Raw genomic sequence first — 22,688 nt, 5'->3', positions numbered from 1 at the left:
TCTGACTACAGCGAGGTGGTCCAACCAGTAAGTATAGGAGGTAAAGTCAATCTGTCAAAGGTTAGTCTAAATTGAATATAATAACTGTGTTCAATGCGTTCACAATGGATAATGACAACATGAGGAAATAATATGAAGAGGAATTATTATTATCATTATATAGTATCCATCAATACCAATGGTTAAATGCTGAAAAAATAAGCAAGTGTGCACAACATTTGCTTATTTTTTTAGGGATGAAGATGGTTTTTTATTACTAACTAAGTTTGCCACGTTGCAAGTGTCCCTGTTTGGGATATCTGAATTCAGATAGCTTTACATTTTATTTGTCCATTATGAAAACACTTTACTGTAAGTTAGGGTCGGATGTATCAAAATATTTGATTGAGTGAAAAACATCTTTAAATCCATTTTCAATAATGTACTTGCTTTTATTACATAATGTCTGTTATGAGCTATTGCTCTACCAATTATATAAAAAAACACTCTTACCGTGAATACTTAACTTGACCTGAAATTAAATACAAAGAAAGAAAGAAAACTAATGTTAACACTAAACAAACAAATGAATATAGTGTACTTAGAGAACTTGCAAAATGACTCAGTTTGGCTGGACATACTGTAGGAGGCTGTCCACAAAGACAATATATTCACTTCATCACTTTTTAAAGTGAGTAGTGGGGACTAAGACTTTTATGTTTCTGTAATCGATTTATTTACGTAAATCTAGACATAGACAATTGGACTGCCTTGGTTCTGATTCTTAAGTCTTGAAACTTTTGCTGTGACTGTGTACATTGCCTTTATGATATTATAAGTTTGATCCACTTTATCCTCTATGATAAACACTTTAAAGAGAGTAAAGATGGCCTGCCATGTGCTGTTTCTGTTAAAAGCCAAGTTGGCTCTTACTCAGCAAAATTTCTCAGTAGAGAAAGGCCTGTGTGTTTATAATACTACAGAAGACTTGCCAGTGTGCTACTTACACAGATTTTTGTAAATGTCACAACTGTATTTGTCCCCATCTTTATTTGTTGTTAAGAGCCTCATTCCATGTTTCAAGAAATTATTCATTTTGATAAACCACACTGAAATGTTTGATGATCCTCATTTTGGCTTTTGAAACACAACATCTCACACTTGAGTCTGTCTTGTCTACAGATGATTTGAGGAGCTTAATTTTCTCCATCACTCCAAATACTGTCATAGGAGGGTCCAGTTTAAGAGTTAGTAAAGGTTTCAAGCTTTTGCTCAATTCTCCCATACACCTGCTGTGTGGGAGTTAAACCCAAATTTTCATGGTTTTATTTCCAAATAATTTCCTACAAACTCCTCTTTGATTGTTTTTTTTTGTATTTTCAGTTTTGGCATATGCTGATTTGTTGATGTCATCATGTTAAGTTATACTATAGAACTTTAAACTTGCAATTTGCATAGTGTCGATAGCTACAGTATATTTTGTAAAACCGACAAGCTAGTTCAGGTAGACAACCTGATTATGCTACAACAAATGACCAGCGTACCTGTTGCAGTAAGATGGTTCATTTAAGCTGTCATTGCTCTGTCCATTCTCTGCTGCTGCTCATACAGTAGCAAATCATAAGCCCCATCTGCTTCTCAGTGTCCTGTAGCAACCTGTAGGCTCTGAGTATGTGTGAACAGGACATATTTTATCGTCACTCCCCAATCTTTGTTCCACTGATAGCTTAAAGTTTTAGGGGGACTTATTTATATACTGTATGTACATTTGCCTCTCAAATTATAATGTGTATGTAAATGATGTGAATCATATGTCATGGCCTTTGCAGTCACCAGGCCTCAATGCAATTGAACACCCATGAGAGATTAACACAGATGTGTTCATTTAGAATAGCAAACAAACACAGGAATCAGAGGTGTAGCTGTCTGGTTACCAGTGGAACACATTACTGAGTGTGCATTAAAGTAATGTGATTATGTTTTTCAGTTACAACTAAGGGACTACAATTTGTGATTCAGCAATTACATTACAGTTACTACTCCAAGTAACGCTCTGTTACTGAGGTGGGGGTCAGTTTCGTCTCTGTGGGCTCATTGGACAGACTGGGATGTGTTAGCTTGGTTGAAGGGGATAGAGGTGGCTAGCCTCCGCAAAGGAGGAGGAATGTGCCTTTTGGTAACTCTAAAGTTGTCTTATTATATGCTGTATCTTCTTAGCTGACTGGCTAGTCGCCTGCATTCAGGATTCCCCTTGGTTTTGTTCAGAGTTAGGATAGGGTTAGGGTATGTTGAGTAATTAGTAAAGAACTGCAATTACTTGTTCAATGAGTAATGAGTAATTTGGGGGGGTTTTTGTAAGTAACTTGCCCAATACTGCTTGTCTTTATAAATGAATGGACATCTGCCATCTAATCAGAGCTGAGAATTCTCAAACCAAACCTTAAAAAAAGTCTTCACTCCGAAATTTAAAGGATTTTGTTTACATTGTGGGGACCAGCTTTTTGCCCTCAAATGGGAGTCCCCATAATGTGGCTGTCAGATTCATGTCTTCACAACACACACAGCCACACATCATTCTACATTCATTACTTCTGTGCTCAAGTTCCAATAAAAACCTTTATTTTTATATATTCTGCTACAAATTTCAGTTGTTTCTTGCATGCATAGTTTCACACAGTTAAGACAAGTAAAATCACAAAATAAGATGTCCCTTTCAAAGTATATCATAACTTTAAAGCATGCATATCCCCCCATGTCCACTTATGAACAGTCAACCAATATTTAGCTGCCCCGGGAACCGACCGGCATTTCAAGCAGCCATTTTGAAAATATAATCCAATGGATTATATTTCGAAAACATACTGCATACACTTACTACACTGAATAAGACTCAAATAATATTTGTGTAAACTTTCTTTGGCTTTTTGCATAAAGAAGGCAATGCTGCTTCTTTACAAATATAAATAATGAAGGTAATAGGGTAAATAAATTGGTATTAGAGTTTATGCTATAGGGGCAGTTTATGGATGAGGTTGATTGTTCAATTCATTTTGAGGTATTAGTTAAAATTGTAAATGTTGCACCAAAGTGAAAATCACTTCAGGTCCGTTCTGTAGACTCAGTAGACTCACAAAACCCAATAAAAATAAAGTACATTTATCATAAAATAAATGTAGATAAAAATTTAAGCATTAACAGAATCTCTCTTTCGTGTATAGTTTCAACGCTCTGTTGATCACCTACCAATGTGAGTTAAGGTATAGATGATCTGTCAAACTCATGCAGAGTAATATTCAGAATTAGTAAAACAAACATTTAATTAAAAAGGCCTATCACAGCAGTCACGATTAGCAACTCACTGTATCTAGAGAGAATTTCCTGTAAGAATTTTTGCAGTTGGTGGAGTCTGTTAGCCTTGTGCACACTGAAAATGACATATATATCACAGTAAGATAGACATAATGTTATTAAAGTCAGAAAAACTGCATCAGTGCTACATTACACATAATTACAGAACAAATATTGGCTTGTCTTAACCAGGGTTTGACAACAGTCTTAAGAGACATAATAAATCTACAGTATAGGGTGGAGAGAACAACAGTATGCACAAAACACAAACTCACAGCTTTGACAAGATCACATGAAATATTTCCATATTGCCGTTTTGTATTTGTGCTTAACTTGTTCTTAGCATTAGAAAAGAACGTGTTGTATTGGTTTGGGTGTTTGCTGGCATACTGCTGTAGTTGAAAATATGTCTTCTTAATTGCTACAGTTATTACCCTTTTACCCATTGAGTCAACAGCCACATCAGCATTAGAAATGTTGTCATTACTAAAGGAAAATATGCTTTTTAAAATATACTTTGTAAAAGTCAGAAATGCAGCTGTTGGTTTTGTTTATGCTCTAAGAAACAGCAGCAGCATATAATCAACAGTGTTGCTCCTGGCTGTAGTCGTCAGCCTTTGTGCTTCAGCATGGCAGTTTCAGGGCAGGGTTGATATGTGTTTCTTTTCTCGTTCATCGACAATTCAGAAGTTCGAGATCCATCGGTACTCTGTGATGCTCTCTCTCCTCTTCCTCCCATGCCAACAGAGAATCCATGTTGTGTTTTAACATGTCAGCTCTCTGTCAGGGACTCATCGTGACATCATCCGCACAAATTCTGTGAATTAAAGAAAAGGACAGATTGTTTTACAAAGATTTAGTTTAAAAAAATCCTCAATAACATATATGATGCTGCACAAGTGAGCACAACTGCTCCCTAATATACTGTATAGGATATATATAAGTCATACTATTTGAGGGTTTGAACCTCTGCCTTTGATATATCTCAGAAATGTAGTAGCCTATTTGCCTGCAAAGTGCTGCAAAGTGCAAAGTGCTGGATACAATTTTTCATTCTGTCCAAAACAATGTTTATGATCACCAGAGATTTTGTGCCACTGGATGAGCATGGCTTGCATGCAAGTCATGTATTTCTATTCATTTCACTAAAGGGCCCTTCATTAACTCGGTAGAACATAAACTGGGCTTCAGGTCACCATCTCATTTAACAACAAGAAAACATTCTTTACTTTTATACAAATGGTTTAAAATTAGTTTGGGTAACAAAAACACCATATTTTACACCATATGGTATATGCATGTCTAAAAATATGTTAGCTTGGTAACAGTTAGTTAAGGTTGCACTAATCAATATTTTCTATATTTACAATGGAAAAAATGACTATATGTAATGTAAAAGGGGTCGCTCGACAGAGCCACAGAGAATTGTCACTTGTCTCTACCGTTCCCCTCAACTCTACTGAGCATTTTATCGATGACATAATTCGATTCCAGACACAGCAGGCAGCTGTTTTCAGAGAAAAAGCTCTAAAAACCCACTGTGCGCTGCCTAGCACCACACAACAGACACAATTAGCGACTAGCTGGTGAACGTTTAGCAGCTAAAGAGCTATTTTTCTTAGGAGTTGGTAGAGATCAAAAACAGAGCTAAAAGGAGAGTGAAAATTGAATTTACAGTACATTTGTCAGGTGGACACAACACAATCCCAATTGAATGTTAATGTGAGTTTGTTTCTGCTGAATGTGTTAAATAAGACACTGGATTCTAACAGATTCACCATATTATATACCGTGTATTATATATAATGTATGTCAATGTTGTGATTACAGCTTGTTGCCCCTAAGTGGCCAAAAAAATTAACTGATGCAAGTATAATGTTTATTAAAAACACTTTGTTGCCTTGTTGTTGAAATGTGCTATACAAATAAACTTGCATTGCCTTTCCTAATCCTAACTAGTACATTACATGTATTCTAGCACTCCAAACTACACTTTCTTTTTCGATCAAATGTTGCTTGGACATCGTTGCTGATGGACTGTATATAGAATGCATGGAAAATGTGAAATTATGTTGATGTAAGTACAGTCGCGCTACTAGCAGCACTTTCTGATATTTTCAGTCCTGACAGCGTGTATGCATCTTTTTCTCTGTGGGTAATCTACGAGGTGACATAATCCCTTGGTATGGAGATAATCTGACAGACAGACCCACTGCCTTCATCCCCTCACCTCACTATCAGCATGGTATTGGGATATCAGCCACACACGTTGGGATTTTTGCTTATACTTTGAAATGTGTGTGTATGTTTAAGAGAGAGAGAAAGAAAGATGGGAATAGAAAGACACTAACAGAGAAAGGTATGGTGTAAGCATGTTTGATTTCCAGGGTCTGCACGTAGTGAATTTATTTATTTTTTTGCTGTTTGAATTGCAAAGTATGCTGTCACATGGGATTCTTTACCTTCAAAGTCTACATGACCATCTCCGTTGAGGTCGATGTCTCGTAGGATGTCCTCCAGGTCTCTGTGTCCAACCTGAAAAAGTCAGGTTGTGGGGAAAAATGTGAATGTCAATGGCACAAACTCAGGCAAGATACACAAGTAGACTAAACAGACAAGATTCAGACAGACACCATGATTGATGGAGAGCTACAGAGAGGACGACAGACTCTCCCAACAACTCTGTACCTGTTGTCCTAGAAGTTTTTTCATTGCTTCTCTAAGTTCTGCTGTGCTGATCTGGCCGTCACCATTAGTGTCAAACTGAGAAATGGATAAAACAGAGAGGTTATAACATTTGTATGTAGAATAATATTTAAAAACATCCACAGAGCTTTTAGAAAGGTGAGGAATAAAAGTATCTATTTTCCAAAAAAATATATGATTGTGAATTAATCAATGACTGTTTTGTTTATCTCTGTGTGAGGTGTCTGACGTTTGGATCCTGCTTCTAAACAAGGCTTGTGAGCCAATAGTATAACGACGTTGGTATCACGTGGTGTAGTTGCCAGTTAGTGTGAAAAAAACGGACACTGACGTTAGCACATATTAGCTATCTTAGCTTAATAGTCCTAACAACAATAACCCATAAAATAACAATTCTGCATATTCAAACAAAATCAACAACAACTACCGACAGCCATAGTTCTTTAAACCTTAACTAATGTGTTGTCACAGGTTAGATTAGTGACGGTTATGTCCAGTTACCTAACGTTATAGTTCCCTCAAACAATGTAACGTTATAACGAAGATGCGTATCAGAGGGGATTTAGAAGTGGGCCAGGGTCCGACATAACCGATGGCCCGGGGCCAGTACAAGTTTATGCAGGGCAAGTTGATTGTGGTGGACTGGTCCGCTTACAAAAAGACGGTCGCGCTTCATTAAGAACGGAGTGGACGTGGGATCCCAATATATTACCAATGTGTCATGTCGAAGGTAAATTAAAGTTCCGAACTAACTACTGTAAATCTGCTCATTATAGTGTTTAGACCCAAAACATGACTTTTATTGAGAGTGTTACCTCATTTAGCAGTCTAACGTTAGCCCTATTATGAGACACTTTGCTGAGTTACTTGTGGCTAGCTAGCCATGTAGCCAGCTGCTTTGAGCTCAACTGCTACAGAACTCACTTTAATATAAAAATCTGAAAAAACTGACATGATCATACAGTCGTCCTTTCTCCCTGTTGCTGTGTGGCGCTCAGCTGTTTTTTATAATCCGCTATGAGATTTGTTTTCAACAAGAAATCACTTCGACTTATGTTAGGTCAACACTAGGCTAACACTAATGCTCTGTTCACACTACCGGCAACAAACCATCAGGCTACAAGTCATTTTCAATGGAAGCCGGCGACATTAAGCTACAAGCTGACGCTTGGGTGATGGGCGGACGCGCTACAAATCAAAGTTGAGCTGGCCTCAGCTTTTCTCTGCGCTCCAATGACGCGGGAAGCGTCCACCAATCATCTGATTTTGCTTCACTGGTCCAACTCTATGTTAAGTTCCATCTAAAGAAATGGAAGAAAAACGTTTTCTTGCTGTTAGCCAGTGTTATTTAACCCTACCCTTTTTTACAGCAACATTAACAAAAATAAATGCACCTTGGCAGAGGCTGGCTACGGGAGCGCCAGGTTATGTAATGTGCATTTTTAAACGCACAATGGCTAGCTGTGGTACTGTGTTATTTAGCTAAATTAGCTGACGCTATGCTACGTCAACGAGGGATTGAGCAACACTTCAACTGTGACACGGCGACATTGCATCTGGCCACACTTGGCTGTTTTGTAGCTTTGGCGCCGGTAGTCTGAACACAGCATAACGCTAGTTAACATCAACTTTTACTGTAGCTATCTGTCTAATGTCAAGCGCTGTGGGTTTTAATAGCATCCCTACAATGTACTGTGCTGCACTCTGATTGGATTACAATGTAAATATTTACCTAATGTCTTATAGTGTAAGGATGTTGAAATGTCATTTTACGATAAGTGGTGCAATATAGGGCCTCTATAATTATTAAATGATGGGGAAATAAGGTTTATCTAAAGCTAGCTAGCCATATCTTAAGATTACCATAGATAATGTTACATGAAACAGCACCGCACAAAGTAACCTAAATCTATAGCTAATGTATAGCTGTATGTTGCAAAATGAATTCATTTCTCTATCATGAAAGATTCATCACTTGACATGACTGAGTCTGAGTCTCACTCCACTCGACCATGAAACATGCGGGTTGTGCAACAAACTGGCAACCACTGGAATGGAAGGGGGGAGGGGGAGGGCGTCATCTAGTGGCTGGATGTTATCAATAGCGCCTTTAATTATTAATGTTAATAATGTTAATCATAACATGCTATTATCAAAACTCTCTTTTTCCTTTTTCTTACATATATCCCTAAGCTTGCACCAACCACTGTCAGCATCACTAAATTACCAAAATACCCGTAGAACAATCCTCAAGATTATTGTCATTTTTATCTGACATAAAGTCTTTTGTTTTGTTTTTCCCCATATTCCCCCATTGTATTCTATTAAGGTAACACTCTAAGATAAACTCTACACATATTAATTCATCAATTTTACTCCAATGCTTCAACTCCATTTCAGTCCATTGGGAAATTATTTTGACCAGAATGCTATTATGTTATCACACTCTCCCCTTGTCTTTCCTCACCTCCTTGAATGCATCCCTCAGCTCTTTCACCCCAATCATGTCTGCAGTTTCAGCCAGAAGTTTGGGCCCCATGAGTTCAACAAAGTCCTCAAAGTCAACATGTCCTCCCACTGTTGGATAGATTGAAAAGAGGGAGCTAGGTTAACCTTCAGGGTATTCTTATTTGTTCTCCATCTGATGAATAGTGATGCTGAAGCCTAAGCATTGTTTTTAAAGTATTGAACTCAAACATTCTGCAGTGATGGCATGAGCATTTGATTCTGAATGTTTGTCAGAGGAATGGGCAAAAAAGGGGGGGAAATAATTCATAGACATGTAAACATATACACACAGACACAGTTTTACTTACAATTCATGTTGATCTGCTGGCTCAGTTCTATCAGCTCCATCTCTGTTGGCATGTAGCCCATAGTTCTCATGCAGTTCCCCAGGTCTTTACAGCCAATAAACCCATCTTTGTCTTTGTCAAACTCCCTGAATGCCTCACGCAACTCTGAGAGCGAAGGAGAGAGGGTATGAATGTGAGAGAGATGTGAAAATTACTAGAGAACATTGTGAAAATTACAGTTTTATTTTCACATTTCCTGAAATATAACATACCATCCATTTCTTCGGGCCTCAACTCTCGGTCCTGTGAAGGATCACAATGCAAGGTTAGGATCCAAACACTGCTGATATTTTTTAAATCATGCCAATAATGCAGCATTCCTCACACACACACATATAATGCTGTAAAACAATAAATAGGCAACTGCAGGTATGTGCCGCAGAGTGCCAAGAGTCTGCAGGTTTCCTACCAGCCAGAGAGGAAGAGCTCATCAGTGAGATCACCTGCTGAAGAAAACATGCAGACTCTTGGCACTCTGTGACACAGAGTCACACAAACACATTAGGTGTTGGAATAAAGGGAAAAAAGCAGAAACAAGATAAAATCTAAGATCTTGTAGCGTTTCTTTTTATAGAGGAGGAACCTGAACCATTCATTGTATCTGGAGCGTAGGTGTGTGTGTAGAATTAATTTCTGTTTTTACAGGCATGTTGCTTGCATTTCTGAAAGTGTGGAGATGCAGAGACAATGGAAAGTATGCAACAGTTCCCTCATTTGCCAGGCCACTGAATTAAAATAACTCAATCTCAACCCCTGCATCCATTAGGAACAGCCATGTGAGAGCTTGTCATCAGAACATCCAGTAAAACAGCAGTCGTCTACACTAAGAATTTCAACATCACTGTTCGAAAAACAGACCTTGACTCGTGTTGTCATTTCTGCCATCACCGTAACCCTGCTTTAATAATCCTCCATCCTGCTACAAATGTCCACCATTTTTACGAGTAATGCAGCCTCATGCATAAATATACACACAGACACACACACCTTTGCATTCAGCTATCAAGAAGGCTTCATACTAAAAAAGATTTCATATTCTGAAAATGCCATCTTCTCAGTTCCACCACGCTTATTTACATGCTGTAGGTGCTGATGTTACAGTGAGAGGTGATTACTCCACACATTCATCACACGTTTCTGTTACTGTGCGTGTACTGATTATCTCTTGGCATGCACATGATATTGTCTGGACTTACGTACAGCCTGCCGGCTCTCAGCGAAGCCCTTGCGTAGAAAGATGCATGCAGGCCCCAGTACGTTGTGCATGTTGGCTCCGTTCTGGGCCAGGGCCACTAGCGGCTCAAGATAGGCCCCCCCAGAGCCCCCCTCCTCACAGGACTGCACTGCTTTGTAGTTCTTCTTCTGGTCCTGGAGCAGCATCCGGGGTGGGGGGCCAGACATGGGAGCAAGGGCAAAGACAGGGGTAGAGACCGTGACTCAGATTGTGGCAGCATGGAGTCAAGGAGGTGGAATGGAGGGGGGGTTCAAAAGCAGGATCAGAGGTGACAGACATATGTCTGTCAGTCATCGAGAGGTGTGGAGTCAGGTCAGTCATGAGGGAGGAAAGCACCACAGGCAGGCAGAGGGAAGAGGTTGTAATTTAATGTGACAAGAACAACTGATGCCATCCATGAATCTGTCCTGTGGGTCACAATCCTGCACAACAGAACACTAACAAGCCTCCATATCAGGTGTTATAGATAATGCCAATGATGGAGTTCACTGCACAGCAAAAATGCAATGCCTCTTTTCATGTCACACAACACTGACAGCCTCACATAACTTCTCTTTAATCATTTTTTTTTTACAGTCTTCAGCTGCACATTTTTATACTCAGCTGCACAGTTTATACGGATTATTACAAACTCTGGTCTTAGTTTTGTAGTTTTCACCATCCTTTCTAACAGTTATGATCACATTTACTCACCAAAGTAATTACTGAGATCTAGGAAAACAGCAACATCACTACAACAAAGTCAGACAGGGGTGAGAAACACGAGCAGTCAGATGATCATACAAGTTTTAAAGAAACCAGTAACCACATTTGTGCGCACACAGTTTTCCTGCACAATGAGGAATATACTGCCAACATTTCGGTGTTTTCTCCAAATAAAGTGGTTTAGATTATTTGACTAAACTGTTGACTTGTGATCATCTGACTGCTCACGTTTTTGCCCCATCAGACTTTTTTGTAATGATGTTGCCATGTTCCCAAATCCCAACACTCATTTTGGTGAGTACAATATGATTGTAACCAATAGCAATGATGGCCAGAGACTACGAAAATAAGACCCAAGTTGTATTAATCTAGAATAATCCTTGGAATTGGGTAGAATTGGGTAATCCTCTAATACCCAATTTGTCGGTGGTAAGAAACAACAGAATCCACATGAGTATCCATACTTCTAGCTGGCAGCATTATGATTCTAACTAATGATACAGTCTGAATGTGTTAGTAATACAGTGGTAGAAATAGTGCGAGCACAGTGGAATTTAAAGGGTTGATGACACAGTGTATTTAGAATCAACAAGACTCATGTCAGGATAGTTACTTGAATTTCTCCAAGAGTGACAAGTTTTTTGTGCATGTTACAAAATAATTGTGTTGTCCAGAAGATGAGGCTAAAGTTCAGCCAGCCATTTAATTATAATCACTAATTAGCCATCAACCAGGGGGCAAAAGTTGCTTTCACAGCAGTGATCCCAATTACAGAGAGGGCTACAGGTTAATTAAAAACAAACAATCACTGCCTGCCAGTGGCCAAAAAAAGCGTCCTCTATATAAAGTCAAATAAGGTCCAACCATTGCTCTGACTAATATCTGAATTAGAGAGAGTAGCAGCATTATCTGAGGAATGCAGAATGCAAGAGACTATTCGAAAATAGACTGTTTTCATGCTCTGTGACTATCCACTGCACATTTTAGTTTGTGAGTTTAAAGCAGTAACATCTTGTCTAGCTTATAAAACAAGATAATGTTGGTCAAATCTTACCGCAGTGTAACAGTGGAGGAAAATCCAGCTAAAAGCGAGTGGAGTGGACTCACTGTCACAGCGAATTACCAAGGGACTATTTTTGCTGCTGCTTTAAATCTCTCAGACATGAGCTAGTACCCATCTCCAGATGCTTTTTACAGTAAGCATAAGACATCTACATGCATACATGATGAAAAATTAATATTATGCAAATTTACACAGTATTATATGCTCTACAAATGACCTTCACACTCCATCTGTTACCATGCCAGTCCTAATGCCAGTTCGTGCATTCCTACAGTCCCCACCACAGGAACGGATGCCCACTGGGTAATCTGACCAAGTGATGCATGGAGCAGGGCTGTCTGTGGGTATATCGTGCCAGAAAAGTACTACGAAGCCACGCGTTTGCAGTTATATAACCAAAAGAAGAAGGAAAAACAATAAACCTAAAACTGTGTCAGAGAAAGGCTGAAGTCAAGCAAGAACTTCTCCAGCACTCCAACCCATTTTGCACAGATAGCATCAACAGTTGCTTGTCATATTGTGCTTCCTCAAGGATGTGCAGCTGCAGATATGAAGGAAAATCTATTTGTGGGACTTTCTGCCTGTTATTCAAGCATGTACTGATACGATGAGGACAGCAGATGTAAGATGTATTGTACGAACGAAAGTTATCTTCTTGAGCCTTTACAGAAATGTTTCTGAATGTTCTGCCTTCATTATTCTTCAATTGTGCACTTATGTTGTCGTCTAAAAGACTCATTGCCAGTGGTCCATTTGAGCTAATAGAATCTGATGTAGTTGAAACAGAACACCTGCTTGCAACATTTCCACTGACTGGTCACATCCCGCAGGTGCAGGTTCAACAGGGTAGCATCTTCCGCTGGCTCGTAAGGTGGTGTACTGTGCAATTTGACTGACTCTTTGGTGACAAAATCCAAATTCAACCAACTCTATCTCAGCCAACAGGTCGAGTACAAGCAGCACCAACCTACTCCTCTGACCTCTTTCTATAAAGCTAAAATGGGTTTCTAGAGAATGCAACCATGATAAGATGCAAGTGTCATATTAGCGCTGCGCTAAGCTCAGTGCAATTCAGTACCAGCAGAATGAGTTTTAAAGGACGTCAACAAAGTCCTAATCAATAATCAAGACTATAAGCTCCTGTGTTGGTAAAAACATTGACTGAAACGACAGCATGAGACACTTTGAGACGCACTTTGTCTTGAAATACTCTTCCATTATTCTTCCATGTGCTTGGACTCCAGCAACGCAAAACAGAGGGAAACAGTTGAAGACAGCCTGTTAGTGAATACCGACAGCACACAGGGTTCAGTCAGAACAGGTCCAGTCAAATAGCCTTTGGTCAGGTCGGGGACACACCATGAGACATACATGCACCAACAGTCAGGGGGTTCAAGGAGACCACAGCAGAGTGAAAAACCTCAGAGCGGACCTTACCTTCTTGGTGAAAATTTTAAGCGACTTTACAGAGTTGCCCATTGCAAAAAAAAAAAAAAATCCTTCTTGTATTATGTTTTCTCTCGAACTGTGTCTGTGTTAGTGCGGCTGTTTGTAAGTGTACGTGTATGCATGTGTGTTTGCATATGTTTCCGGGCATGCATGGGAAGAGGAGTGATTAGAAAGGGAAAGAGGGTTCAGTGGGTCATTGTCTAATATAAGAGGACGTTTGGGAAAAGGCAGGGAGAGGAGCGGAGATGTCATAGGAGGTAGAGGAGATAGGAGGGAGAGGACGAAGGAAGTGTAAAGGGAGGACCTGGAGGCGAGGATGCTGGAAGGCACGAGGGGAGGGACACTGAGACAAAGGAGGAAATATGTAAACAAGAACAAAGGACAGATCAGAACAACACAAAGATAAGTGAGGCTGAGGAAGCATGCGTGAGATCAGAGCGAGATGCAAGCGCAAGGAGTAGAAAAAGCAAGATTGCTTATTCATTCCATCCTCTCTCCTACAGTGTCTTTCCTCCCTCCCTCCCCTCTACCCTCTCTCTCTCTCTCTCTCTCTTGCTCTTTTTCCCTCTCTCTCCCCCCCACACTCACTCACTCATTCCACAGTTTTAAACCATCTATGCAAATGTGACAGAAGAAGCTCGTTCGGACAAGCATATTACCTTCCCCTGAGCAAGATGCTGGAAACACTAATCCAAACATGCGCACAGACACACACACACACACACACTTGATTAAACACACACGTATGTGGGGCTGTGGAGCTAAAAATATAACACATGCTCTCTCTCTCACCACCCCCACACCCCCACACACACACACACACACACACACACACGCACGTGTAGATGCATCACAATGTAATGTTAAGCTTGAAGGGCATGGATTCAGATCAAAGGCAAAATGTGTGCAAGAAATGACAAATGGTTTCCAAACCACCAAGGATGCAAACCAACACGTGCAAATGCAAACAAACACACACATGGCAAAAAAAAGCTCTCTCTCAGTCTCTCTCACCCACACACACACACATTTATTGTAAAGTACAATGACGGGAAAAGTGAGTGTCTCTAAAGATCTAAAACCAGCGGTGAAAAGTACCAATGTACAATTTAGAGGTACTTGCACTTTACTTGAGTGTTTTATGCTACTTTAAACTTCTACTCTTTTACTTGAAGTACATTTTGCTTGTGAATTCAGGACTTTTGTAATGTAATTTTGACTTGTAATGGAGTACTTTATCATTGTAGTATTGTTACTTTTACTTAAGTTAAAGATCCCCTCCAGACATGTTTTAAGACAATTCTCTACTTTGAATAATAATTTGTCTATGGTTTCCACAAGAAGTTCCATTACCTTGTTAAAAATTCTTAAAATTACATCTACTCCTTCTCCCCCATTAAAAAAATATCCAGACTCTATGAATGTGCAAATATTTTTAATTTCAAAAGTTTAACTACTGGACACAAGATGTCTCCTACTTCACTGAAAAGTCCATTCTCAGTGATTGTGACCAGGAGGTTTCAGGTTTCCACATCACACTAGTGTGTAAGTTGCGTATTGAACTATGGTTGGCTTCCAAACTATGCTTGTACGTACACGTTTGAATGTTTAAACTGAGCACAGAGAAATGTTCCCCTCCCCTCAGCCTTCTAGTGTCAAACTCTGCACAAACATCATTCTGCACAGCGAAGGTCAGACATCCAAGTGAAGTAGGCTATCAATAAGAAAAACACTTCTTCCACCCCTGTCTAAAACTACAAACCACATCACACAGTATAAATCCTCATTTTAGGTTTTTACCAGCAGTATTCCCTCCTGAGGTCACTTTAGTGGCGGCCATTGCAACACTAATGAACATCCTTGTTTCCCTTTCCTGTTCGACCTTGTCTATTCTCTGCTATTTTAATAAACACATTCACGCCGAAGTCGTTTCAGATCTTGCTCCCATTCAATATCTCTGCAGCTCCTCTGTGTTGTTCTGCGGATGATTCATCCAGCCTCTCACCGGAGGCTCATTGTGAACTTCAGAACACATCAGACATCAGACACAGGAGCCGTCAGCTCTCATAATGTCAGACCATAGTGTGCACGGGCATGGGATCCATTTCCCTCCGCTCTCTCTCTCTCTTTCTGTGGCTGTATCCTTCTCCCTCACCCTCTCTCACTCACACAATTTACTTTGCACATTTACTGCTTACACACTGCAAACCAACATCTCAGGAGAAGATTCGTGTGAATATCCAAGGATTATTGGGGTGCTAATTTTCAGGAGTCATACACAGATATATGAATTGATTTTGGCAAAATATTCATTGTACACACAATGCAAAGAAATCTATATGCATGCACTAACAAGAAGCTCATTCCAAGAGGAAACAGTAATAATTGCATTTGCTTTGTAATGATTATTTTGAGGTCAAATATAATCCTGTTTCATCAACTGCCATCAAGTGTGTTAAAAGAGCTGAGAGATGTAGGAGGAGGAAGGAAGGGAGTGGTGTAATAACAAGCTCTCATGCATTGATCATCAACCTTTTTCAAAATGAGAATTGTTAAATGTACTACTATATGGCAACATTTTGTATCTTTCTTTTTATTTACAAAGTGGAATGAAATGTTATCATGTCATGGTCAAACGTGATTATTTCTCTAAAGCTGCTAAGTTTATCTCACAGTGTATTCTGATGCGACGAAAAAGAGAGAAATACAGAGATAATGAGATTTTTTTGTGCGTTTTTTTTGTTGTCATCAGAGGACGTCTAGGCAGTGAAAAGAAACGTACAATGCACTCTTGCGTCATCTTCTTGTGCTTGGGCTGAGACGTCACAGTTTTATCCTACAGTCGATTAATTTATTCCAATCAGAATAGCTAAAACTTTCATGCAGATTATTCTGGTATTTCAGTATTATTTCAGATAGTACTACATGTACAAACAGCTGTTAGTCTAGTTAAACGTCTAGTGCGTCAGCAGGGGGAAAATATTGACGTCTCATTTCAGTCAATTAAACCTCTGTTGTTTTTCCTCTGACTCATTTCCCTGTCCTCTGTCTCATTTCCCTGTCTCGCAGTGTCTCTCACTGATTTTCCCTTTTCAGCCTCAGGTGTCCATGAATATATAGCATCATCACGCACACGATACGCTTATACTTGCAGCGCGTGCAGTTGTGCGCACAGGCTCTTACATTTCACTGCCTAATCCTCATCTCAAAAAGGGATTTAACCACAGAGTGAATTTTCTACCTCCTTCTATGCCAGCACGGATATAAAAATATCCATCTGTGTCTAAAAATAGCCTGTTGTACTCTAAACATACTGGAGGCATATGCTGTGGTGAATACGATGACGCTACTCTCTTTCCTCTCATTTGCACCGAGATCTTTCTCCTTATTTTACTCATGTTTTTCTTTTTTGTAATGCATGCCTCCTCTCTCTTTTCACTCCTCCTCGGACGTCATCAAGGTTAGTGTGACCCCGTCAAAGGAAAGGGGGAGAAGATGGAGAGAGGTTTTGTAAGAGCAAAGAAAAAGGAAAAGGGAGAGGCAGACAGGAGGCGTCAGTGGGTGCAAGAGCGAGACAAGTCATAGGAAAACCAGGCGATGAAGTGAGAGGCTAATCTGTGTTTTAAGGCCTTTCCTCACATTGTCTCCCGAGCTGTCAGGTGGGAGCAGGAAAGAGAAACTTGATGAGTGTTTGTCTTATATAACAATCATCAGGTCTGCAAGCAGAGTCATTCTCTGCCTGTTTTATCCTTTGTCCTCCTCCGGATTTATCCAATTGCCTCGCTTCCTTCACTTTCTTTCCCGGTCCTTTCACTTCCCCTGTCTCACTGATGCGACACACAGTGGAGTGTTAATCTTTCCCTCTCTGTCTCACACACACACACACACACACACACACACACACACACACACACACAAACACACACACACACACACACACTCTGAGTTTAGACCTATTAGTGCAAATGGTACTTGCTCCCTCTGCTGGTTAATACGCATATCCTTTCATCTAAATTTAATTTGAAAAGAACATTGTCATCTGCTCAATGACAGTTTCCCAGCAGTAGATAAGAGACATCTTTCAATAACCGGTCTGAACCGCATCTCCAAATTTCCTCAGTGAGGGTTTGTAGAACAAGGTCACTAAAGGTCACAAAAACTGAGGGGTGTGGTGATTGTTCAGATTCTCTTAAAATAGAAACTACATTTCTACTGGGACAAAAAGAAACGCTCATGCTCTGTCCTTCATCAAGGTGTCTGGTGTAACCTGGACAGTTTAAAGGCCTGAATGTGAAGAAATAATGGGAGTTTTGTTTACACGCCAGCTTTAAATATATGAATTTTTACATTAAAAATGCTTTATCTAATGAATCACTGTATCACAACCTATCTGTAACTATCGAGCTGCAAAACATATTCAAGGAGCTAACCACATTTCACATTTGTCCTTATTCTAACCCCCACACTAGCCTTTTTGTTAATCATGATTCATCTTGTGAATATGAAAGCGTAGCTTGGAGAAACATGTCAGCACATGCTGAAAACCAGCTCTTTTATTCACCCCTTTCTCAAATTTGTTCTGTCAAGTAGCATGTTTGCCATTTAAATATTTTTACTAAGACATAAAAAAACCAACACAAAAAAACCACTCTGCCCTCCTCCAGTCTCTCATAATCAGGTCTTGATGGGCTATTTTTAGCTTCTTCCACTGGCAGCGAACGAGTTCTGTTGGGCTTGTATGCAGATCTTGATGTTATATAAGAAAATATGAAATGAAAGAATTTGTAGTGTGTAATATCTCACCCTGCATTCTGCGCTACGCTGCCACATCTATTCAAGGAGCATTAAAAGCATGTTATTATGACTGCGTGGTCTCTAAAATGAAACAGCTTGGGTAAGATGCAGAGCAGGTGCAACAAAACACTCATGCATAAGCGGTCTCAGTTTCATTCGCTCTTCTATTGTTTTCTTTCTTTTCATTCTCACGCAGACATCTTTCGCCCTTTCTTGCTCTCTTCCACACAAACACTGATGTGCAAATTGCTTTTGACTATTGACAGCTGCGTCTGATGTGACTTCACAGTGACAACATCACAGAAAACAGACAAACTTGTCCTCTTTGAAAACTCGTTGATAAACGTTTGATGTGTTTTGAATGTGAGTTGATAACTGAGTGGTCTTGTTATTTGTTTCATCCATAGTTCACATTCCTCCTACCAAAAAACATTCAGAGCTGCAGTATCATTTGTCAACATAACTATTCAAATGTACAACAACACAATACTTTGCTCACTGGAAAATATCAGAATTTGTCATCTGATCATTTATAGATTTGATGGAAATGCCAAAATATCTGCTGTTTCCACACACGTCAGCAGCTCTAGAGACTTTATATAGCACACCGCTGCATGGGTTTTGCCTCACTGGAACTCCTAAGACTGATTGAAGCTCTGGCCTGGATTGAGAGGAGTTATTTCTGGAACACATTAGCGTTCGCGGAGGTAATTGTCTCCTCTTGAGCTTTTTATCACAGAGAGAAGGATTTCAATGAAACAAGAAAAAAGACAGGAGAGAATAGATAACCTACTGTACTGCACGATCTGTCGGAGTCACAGGAGAGGTGCAGTACCTCGCCAAAAATGTATTAGTAGGTGAACGGGTGATGCAGGGAAGAAGAGGTACAACCTTTATTTGCCGTTGACCATCACTCACCACAGTATCAGTAAAAGTTGTTGAGATAAATGATATTTAGATTGTATCACCTCAATGTGTATCAGTATATAAATGGTTTACTTTACTTACCTGTGTGTGTGTGTGTGTGTGTGTGTGTGTGTGTGTGTGTGTGTGTGTGTGTGTGTGTGTGTGTGAGTGTGTGTGTGTGTGAGTGACAAGCACTCAACATTGAAAAGTTTTCCACACAGCGGGAAAGTTGATCCCCTGCTGTTGCTCAGGTGACAGTCCCCAATCATGAAGCTGATGGATACCAGATACATACAGGAGCCAGATTTGACTCACTGAATGCATGCATCCATTTTTAATCTGGTCAGCTGGGGCTTTAATAGGTTCCAGCTTCACCTGCATCTCACCTGTGGACCTCCACCTGCTGTCGTCTAATCAGCCCTGCAGCAGTGACACAGTTTTTAATAAGAATCCACGCTGCAGTGAATTTGGCAGTAGAATATCAAACTTTCACTTTGTTCAAAATATGACATAATGTTGACTGAGCCACCAAGACTGATACACCGGGTCCCTCTTATACTGGGACTAGTGTGAAGACTGGATATGGGACTGGGTTATTTTTGTCCTATCACATTGATACTGGATTTATACTCTCATTGATGAACTTTGTAAATTAGCTCTCTTATTTTTAGTTGCTTCCCCCCACCCCATGGAGGGGGGATCTCTCTTGTTAAATTGTCTCTTCCAAATTTTCCACTTGTAAAGGTTTTTGGGGAGTTTTTTTCTTGTCATCTTACAGAGAAGCTGGTGTGGCCATAAAGCCACATTGAGACAGTGTGTGTGAAATAAACGTGACTGCATTGGCACAATACCTGAACCAGTTTTATTTTCCTATATAGGCTATATGTATAACTTTTTTAAATGAATGAGTGTCTCTATGTAATCAACATGTCAGGTTTTTGTTTGGACAAGAAGACAGTTTAGGACAGCTTAAATTAAGCTATAGCCTACTGATTAATGACATTTTGTGCCAGTTCCCACCAAATGCTCTGAGTCTGGATTCTTCATTCATGATGATGCCGCTGCTGATGATTTATTTATTTTACAGCTTGAAATTTTGCCCTTTGCCTTGTGTTACACGACAAAACACCCACACGTAACAGCGCATTAGTGAGCTTTGAGCAATAGGACACTATTTAAAATCGACTTTTTTTGTTGCATTTCAGTACGACGAAAGACGAAAATAGCTCAAATGTTGATTTGGTGAACTAAAAGATTAAAATACAAACTTATATTCGCTGCACCTAGGGGTGTGCTTTTAATCTACTTTTCAAACTGTTTCAAAAGTTTGATGTGCTCTTCACGGCCACTTACCTGCCCAAAGACTGACTTCACTATGGGATGAAGACTAGAGTCATATTCAGACGCGGCTGCGCTCAGTCTTTTGGATGGGCGGCTGGCTGCGGGCTGGACAGGTGCGCTGGTCGCAGCTGGGTCAGAGCTGAGACTGGAGGATGATCCGGTGATGACTCTCTCCCTGGGCTCGAAGAAGAAAGCCGCATCGTCCGACTGTTTTGGATAAGATGGAGTTGGTGAGGTCCTCCTGTCCTGCCGAGAGCCGCTTTGGTGATGCGCCGCAGGAGGCAGCTCACCTCGAGAGGAGTCGTGGTGATGATGGGCGAGTTTGGACCTGGAGGACTTGCTGCGCTCTTTCTGATGCCGGCTCGTCCGGTGTCTCACGTCCTCTTGAGCGTAACCATCATCCAGCATGTTCGCCTGCCGGTGAGAGTGGCTTTTCTGCACCCGGTGATCACCTACATTTCGGGAGTCGGCATGTCTTGGTTGGCAGAGAGGTCTCCGCGCACTCGTCTCGCAGTCCTCAGTGCAGCCTGCATCATCACTTCCTCCAGCTCCGGTGGACTGATGGTGAGTGCGGTGGCTCCGGTGGTCGTGTGGACCGTTATTCGAGTGCCCGGACCTGCGGTTGAGCCCCGATGATCTCAGCAGAGAAATGGTGGACTCGCTTTTGGGGAGAGAAGAGCTCATCGTTCGCTTTCTCTCGCTTGACGGGCGAAGTGAAGCTGCTGGAGGCTGGAGGTCGAGTAAAGGAAAAGAAGGCAGTCCTCCGCCACGTGCAGGTGTTCCGCATCAGCCAGTTAGACCCGAGTCTCTAATCCACATCCACACACTCGACCATCACTGCACAGTCCGCGGTGATGGAGCTGAAGCAGCAGCCACCTGATTTGGAGGTAGGTGTGAAATGCAGGCTGATCTGGCAGCCAGGCGGTCAGTCTGACGCCTTACAGGAGGCTCCGAGGACTTTGGATGACAGCACTGTGTTGCGCTGCCGCGTGTCACACGCATGTCCACGCGCAAAGTTCATTAAGACCCACGTCACTACAGATCATTTCTGGCATAATGAGCCGCTTGATTATATTACTGTAGAACCCCCGTTTGAGCGTTTCGAGCTACTTAACATGTGTTCAAAGAAACACTTTTTAAATATATCACAAGCATCAATGGACACATGATGTTAGACAGACAGATTCACTCAAAAAGTGGCTGCGGTGACATTAGTACCAGTGGACAGATGTCTTTTTCACGCATGTCAAAGAGTAGCCCTGAGTCCTGTTTGAAGTGCATATACTTAAACTAAATGCAATCTAAAGACTCACAATAAAGCAAAATGAATGAAAAGGTGAAAATAAAGGAGCAAAAATGAAAAAGGATGACACAAAAAGGATGACAAGGTGAATTTTTTTTTACACACTTCAGCAGTTAGTAGGCCTTCTGAGCTATGAATAGTAACATAACCTTTTTGGAATTACTGAGGCACCATTTATTTATTAGTCAGCATCAAAAGCAAACTAGTGAAATGAGATATGAGATAAAACATATTCGAGTAGAAAATCTATTCAAACAAATTCACAGATTAATTCTCTCAACCAGAGAGTCATCTTCCCAAAGCTCTCAATGTGAGAGGTCCATTTTCAAATGTTAGGGGTCCAAACTGGGTCTGTTATTTTTTTATGCCATATACTTTATATATATATTTATTATATATCTGACAATGTGAATATTGTTTTATAATATCTCAGTAATGAATAGGTTTCCCTCTCCCTGTACATTAGTTCCCATTGTTATTTGTATTTATTTGATTTTGTGCAAATAAATAAAATTCACACTCAGTTAGCTTTCCAACTTTTGCCTGCATGAGTCAAAGACATTTTTATTCTACCCATACAAGCAACATGGTTGCTTAATATGAGTCTTATAATGGTGCCAATGCGTGAACACAAACAAACACTCAAAATAATAACAGCAAAGTTCAAAAAGGGAGAAAATAAACCACTCAAAATAAAAGCGTGACAGTCCTTCAGTCTCATCCCATCTGCACACCCAGGGTCATAATTCTCACAGCAGATGTCCAGGGATGCAGGGCAAAAAGCATGCAATGATGTTAATATACCGAGCCAATTAGACACTCAAGCTCTCATGAACTGTGACAACAGTTTCAAGCTGAGAAATGAGCAGATTTTGCCCTCTTCTCTCTGGGGAATGTTTGTTCTCTGACATCTGTGTCTCTGCCTCCTCTGCTCCAGGGAGAGGCAAAGTATCTTCACTTCACCCCCCCTCCCCCAACATAGGCCTGCTTTAACTCTTCTGCTAC

The 22,688-nt window shown here is 40.4% G+C and overlaps 1 protein-coding gene across 4 annotated transcripts; it reads right to left on the bottom strand.

Moving 5' to 3' along the window:
- Positions 1–2,576: 2,576 nt before the first annotated feature.
- cabp1b (calcium binding protein 1b) lies at positions 2,577–21,941 on the bottom strand. 4 transcript variants are annotated; one of them, XM_044174738.1, is made up of 8 exons: positions 20,393–21,941; positions 10,089–10,256; positions 9,101–9,131; positions 8,850–8,993; positions 8,501–8,610; positions 6,016–6,090; positions 5,790–5,862; positions 2,577–4,144 (listed from the first exon to the last, which is right to left on the bottom strand). In XM_044174738.1, exons 1-8 carry the CDS (start codon positions 21,062–21,064, stop codon positions 4,119–4,121), a joined length of 1,299 nt encoding a protein of 432 aa, XP_044030673.1. In that variant the 5' UTR covers positions 21,065–21,941; the 3' UTR covers positions 2,577–4,118. The 4 variants fall into 4 exon arrangements, with proteins under 4 accessions (XP_044030673.1, XP_044030675.1, XP_044030674.1 ...); XM_044174740.1 differs by lacking the exon at positions 20,393–21,941 and adding an exon at positions 13,328–13,834; XM_044174739.1 differs by lacking the exon at positions 10,089–10,256 and having other exon boundaries at positions 20,393–21,482.
- Between the last annotated feature and the right edge of the window lie 747 nt (positions 21,942–22,688).

This window comes from Siniperca chuatsi, linkage group LG18 (genome assembly GCF_020085105.1).
Source record: "Siniperca chuatsi isolate FFG_IHB_CAS linkage group LG18, ASM2008510v1, whole genome shotgun sequence".
Taxonomy (NCBI): Eukaryota; Metazoa; Chordata; class Actinopteri; order Centrarchiformes; family Sinipercidae; genus Siniperca; species Siniperca chuatsi.
This window is presented reverse-complemented; position numbering and strand designations above follow the sequence as displayed.

Coding starts and splice junctions, on each gene's coding strand:
- cabp1b (XM_044174738.1), bottom strand. CDS start 21,064: ATGAGCTCTTCTCTCCCCAAAAGCGAGTCCACCATTTCTCTGCTGAGA. Junction 10,257..20,392: donor TGAAGTCAGTCTTTGGGCAG/GTAAGTGGCCGT, acceptor ATGCTGCTCCAG/GACCAGAAGAAGAACTACAA. Junction 9,132..10,088: donor TCGCTGAGAGCCGGCAGGCT/GTACGTAAGTCC, acceptor GATCCTTCACAG/GACCGAGAGTTGAGGCCCGA.